This window comes from Atractosteus spatula, chromosome 25, assembly GCF_055471065.1.
Source record: "Atractosteus spatula isolate fAtrSpa1 chromosome 25, fAtrSpa1.hap1, whole genome shotgun sequence".
Lineage (NCBI taxonomy): Eukaryota > Metazoa > Chordata > Actinopteri > Semionotiformes > Lepisosteidae > Atractosteus > Atractosteus spatula.
This window is the reverse complement of record NC_142730.1, coordinates 1,319,807-1,324,652: the sequence shown is the minus strand read 5'-3', so window position 1 is coordinate 1,324,652 and position 4,846 is coordinate 1,319,807. Positions and strand designations below refer to the sequence as shown.

Below are 4,846 nucleotides of genomic sequence, written 5' to 3'. Positions count from 1 at the left end.
ATATCTCACAAGTGCATTTATTATGAAATAAAAAATTACACATATAAAGTTAGATTTATCCTGTAACAGTACGTCTTTGTAACCATTTTCCTACAGTAGTTTGTACAAGAAACCAGTCTCTGTTAAAGAGGCAAATTGAATGATGTCCATTATCACCACAGATGTACCGCATCACACTGCAAACAGGATTTCACTTTCTCTGTGGCCTGTTGAGCTAATCCCTTGTCCTTATCTGCATATTCACAGCTCTCCAAATATTGACAACTCTATACTAAAGTGCCCCCTACTTCTAATCCAAAGTACACTTGCATTTACATATCATTTGTGAGGCAGGGACTGACAGACCTGGAGGACAGTTGGTTCAAGAGTTCAGGTCCAGTCCTGTTACACCAGGAGGACAGCTGGTCCAGTGGTTGAGGTCCAGTCCTGTTACACCAGGAGGACAGCCGGTCCAGTGGTTCATGTTCAGTGCTGTTACACCAGGAGTGTTAACGCTAACTCAGTATACAGTATGTCTCCAGAATCAAGTTCCTGAGCCTCAGATACACGTTTTATGGGAACCTGGCTATGATCCTCCAGGCAGTGGTGACTCTTCACAGGAAGCAGATAGGTGGGGCTTTGTTGTTGGACAGCAAATCAGTGTGTGAAATCAAGGGATCACAAGCACTAAACCTTTCATACTAACACCTCCTTTGAACCAAAAACTAGACTGAAAAAATCCTCTTGGGCTCCCAAAACAGGTCCAACGTCCTACTTATGTACAAACATACAAAATCCCCACTATCACCTGGCTCTCAGGAAAAGATTCCAAAGCCCTCTGCTCCGACCAAAGCACACCCGACAGTAACACACGACTCCCACGCTTGGCAGGAGATCGGGAAAACGGAATTCTCTTTGGTTTAAGGATGCCAAGCCAAGGCAGACGGATTCTCTCCTGCTCTCGGAGGACAAGGGTCTCTCCCTTTCCCGGGAGCTGTCTGGGAGGAGTGACAGGAATGAAGGTGATTCCAGGGCAGGAAGGCAGGAGTGCGCCTGGACCAGAACGCTCCAGCGGGAGAGATCCGTACCCAGCCTCTGCCCAGCTGGGAGCCGGGAGACAGCTCGGGGCCTGTTCCCTGGACGATCCCAGACAAGACGGGATCGATTGGCTCTAAGGGATCCGTTTCAGGGCCCGGTGGATTTTGCGAGACACGGAAGGCGGAGAAAGCAGGAAACGTGGGCTCCCGGCTCGGAGGCAAGAGGAAGAAGACCAGGAGGGCGGATGCGGTCCGAGACGGGCGCTCTGGCAGGGAGCTGCGGATCCCGGAGGAGAGGGAGCGCTGGGTCCCCATCTCCGAGACGGACCCACTCCCACAGTCAGCCTCTTCTCGTTCGCCGCCGGAGAGCGAGGTCGGGCCCGGTCTTCCCCTCCCTCCAGGTACCGGGCACCCGCCTCAGGGCGCGACCTCCGACCCGTGCACGCTCTGGTGCTGCAGGAAGGTGCTGAGGCAGGCGAATGTCTGGTGGCACTCGGTGCACTCGTACAGCACCTGGGGCGCCTCACCCCCCTCGACCTTCTTCTCCTCCTCCTCCTCCTCCTCCCCTGCCCGCGGCGCCCGGTCTGGGCTGCCCCCCTGCGGCCGGCGCCGGTGTGAGTCCAGGTGGCTGCTGAGGGCGGTGGGCTGGCGGAAGACGCGGGGGCACTGGCCACACCTGTAGACCCCGCCCTGCTGGAAGTGGTACCTCTGGTGCCGCTGGTAGACGCTCAGCAGGCCGAAGACCCTGTGGCAGACGCCGCAGCGGTAGCTGGGGCGAGGTTTGGGGGCGAGGGGGGCAGCGGGGGGCCCGCCGGGGCACTGGTGGTCCCGCAAGGCGGCAGCTCCCGGGAAAGTCTTCCCACAGTCCGGGCAGGAGGGCCCGCTCTCCCTCGCTCCGTCCGCCCCCGCCGGGGCCGGCCCCTGCCTCCCGGCCTGGCTGTGGGTGTGGACGTGGCGCTCCAGGTCGCACAGCTGCACGAAGGCCTTGCCGCAGGCGCCGCAGACGTGCGGCAGGTCGCCCGTGTGGAGCCGCACGTGCCGCGACAGGCTGCTGGAGTGCAGGAAGCTGCGGCTGCAGTACCGGCAGGGGAACCGCCGGACCGGGGGTCCGCCGGGACCCTTCGCGCTGGGGCGGAGGGGGCGCCCAGGCTTCTCCTGCGCCGGGGCGGGGTGCGCGGCGCAGCGGTGCCCCTGCAGGTTGGCCAGCTGCGCGAAACGCTTCCCACACGGGCCGCAGTGGTACGGCCTGAGCCCTGAGCTGGCGGTGGCCGCGGTGGCGGGAGGGGGGGGCTGTGTGGGGCACGAGCTGCTCTGGGGCGGCCCGTCGGGCTCCGGCGGCCTCCCCGCGGGGGGAGCCTGGGGCCGGGACGCGGGTGCGGGCCCGGGCGCTCCGGAGTCGGAGCAGGCAGGCTCCCGCCGGTGGCCGCGCCGGTGGCCCTGCAGCTCGGAGAGCCAGAAGAAGCGCAGGCCGCACTCCTCACAGGCGTAGAAGCGCCCGGCGCGCCCCTGGTCCCCGGCGCCCTGCTCTGTGCCGCCGCCCGGCCGATGCTGCGCCTCCCGGTGCGCCACCAGGGCCGCGGCGCTCGGGACGCGCCGGCCGCAGAGCCCGCAGCCGAAGGTCTTCTCGTGGGCGTGCACGCGCAGGTGCCGGCGCAGCTCCTCGCGCGCCACAAAGCTCTGGCAGCAGAGGGCGCACTTGTAGCCCCGCTCCGAGGTGCGGTACCGCTGGTGGCGCAGCAGGCCCGGCTGCGTGTTGAAGGAGCGGCCGCAGATCTCGCAGCGGAACCGGGGAGGCGGCTGGGGCGGTGCTGCCTGGGGGTGGCTTGAGTTTGGACCTCCGGCTCCGTTCTCTGCCGGTCTTGGGGCCTCCGGCTGCGCCGCAGGGGCGTCCTGCGTCTGTGTGGACCGGGAGGTCCGGCCCGAGCCGGGCGACTGCCCCCAGGCTTGGGCGTCCGACTTCGAGGAGGCGCCGAATGCGTAGCCGCCGAACTCCACCGGAGACTCAACCACCCTCAGCGTCCCGTTCTCCTGCAGGGCGAACTGCACGGGGGCGCCGTACCCCGCGGCCGAGCTGTACTCGGGGTTCCCCGGCGCGGGGTACCCGTAGGCGCCGTAGTGCAGGGCGCTCGCGGGCTCCTGGGGTCCGTGCATGGCCATGTGGCTCTGCAGGTCGGGGTAGTGGGCGAAGCCTTCGCCGCATTCGGTGCAGATGAAGGCGCCCCCCGCAGGCTCGGAGCAGCTGGCGTAATCCAGCAGCGCCTGTGAGGGGTAGACGCCGGGGTAGCCGTTGATGTTGAGGGGGTAGTCCATGACGTCAGGCCGCTGCTGTCAGCGCAGTCTCATCGGAGGCAGCCCCCCCTTGCCGGCTGCGGACGACGACAGAGATCCCAGGACCGTGGCAGTTTCTGAAACCACGGACCCCACTGCCAGGGATCAGGACTGAACCAGCCAGGCAGCGCCGCGGCTCAGGGAAGCACGCAAGACTCGTATCCTGATCCGAACGCCCGGCCTTCGTCCCGTCTGCTCCTGAGTCCGCCCCCCGGGGCTCCCTCCCCTCCCCTCCGCTGTCCCCCCACTTCCCTGCAGCCCCGCCTGTGAGACGAACGTGATGCCTCCGGGTCTGTGCCCGGGCAGCGGCCAGTATGGACAGCGGACGCCTCTGCTCTGGAAAGCCACCAGCCTGGATGCCCAGCTATCCGAGGAAAGCTCCCAAGAGCAGGAGCAACATTGGAAACGGACCAAATCGTGTTTCTCTTCTCTGGGCGCGCTTAGCTTACTGATCCCGGACTGACGTCCCAGCTGCTGTGCATGACAACATTCCAGGGAAGCGCTTTGTTCCCGCGGGAAAGGGCTCAGGAAGAGAACTCCTGAAGACAGGTTTTCCAATTTTTCCTTGAGCAGAGTCCCAGAAGGCTCCCAGTTTAGTTCCAGTGTGCTTCCTAGTTCCCGTGGTTATGGACGGCCAGGCGAGAATCCTCCGCTTTCCCGTCACTGATCCAGTCAGTCTCTTTCATCCCGGACCTGCGGGTCAGCCCCTGGGGTAGAGGAATATGGGGGAAAAAGGAAGCTTAAAATCATGCAGCCCTTTACTGATCAATGATCAGTTCAAATTCATGAAAAGAAAATCACGAAAAACTCAACAAATCTGAAAAAATATTTGCATTGATTATATCACATCAGAACTCTAATAAGAATACTTGTAAATACATGAATACTGTACAGGGATAGCCCCTCTTGTAACAGGACTGTTCTACTGGACTGGGACTGTAGCTCCTAGTGTAACAGACTGGTCTACTGGACTGGGACTGTAGCTCCTAGTGTAACAGACTGGTCTACTGGACTGTTACAGTGTTATGTATTTAGCACTGGTGATTTGTTAGCTCTGCGCTGTGTCATACATGTATTTCGCTTTATATTTAACTAAGTTTTTAATACATATAAGAGGAGCCGCTACCGTGGGCGCAATAGAAAAGCTCGCTAAGAAACACGCTGCAGTCTCACAACCAAGGCAGTACAATTTAAGATACACACACAACACACGACGCCTCTAATAACATACAGGAAAAATACATACAGAGACATGCAAAAACAGCAGACGGCCGTACAGTACCGCAGCACCGAGGGCCTCCTTTGTACCGAGCCGCTGAGAGACCTTCCCTTCCACTCTCGCTTCCAGATCCGTCCCGGGGCACAAAGCAACACTCCCTCCAATTCTTCCAGCTATTTTAGCTCATTTCCCTTCGCCCTGAATCTGTTATCGGTGCGGAAAAACCATTTAAGGGACCGTGCAGAAAAGCGAAGCAGAAAACAAACAAGGAAAGCCAAGCAGG

The 4,846-nt window shown here is 60.8% G+C and overlaps 1 protein-coding gene across 2 annotated transcripts; it reads right to left on the bottom strand.

Annotated features, from left to right (window-relative positions):
• On the bottom strand, positions 1 to 4,846 carry LOC148814969 (uncharacterized). 2 transcript variants are annotated; one of them, XM_088905624.1, is made up of 2 exons: positions 4,591 to 4,846; positions 1 to 4,051 (listed from the first exon to the last, which is right to left on the bottom strand). In XM_088905624.1, exon 2 carries the CDS (start codon positions 3,324 to 3,326, stop codon positions 1,434 to 1,436), a length of 1,893 nt encoding a protein of 630 aa, XP_088761750.1. In that variant the 5' UTR covers positions 3,327 to 4,051; positions 4,591 to 4,846; the 3' UTR covers positions 1 to 1,433. The 2 variants fall into 2 exon arrangements, with proteins under 2 accessions (XP_088761750.1, XP_088761751.1); XM_088905625.1 differs by having other exon boundaries at positions 4,627 to 4,846.

What these genes read in the sequence shown, in the direction of transcription:
- LOC148814969 (XM_088905624.1), bottom strand. Translation starts at nt 3,326, where the DNA reads ATGGACTACCCCCTCAACATCAACGGCTACCCCGGCGTCTACCCCTCA.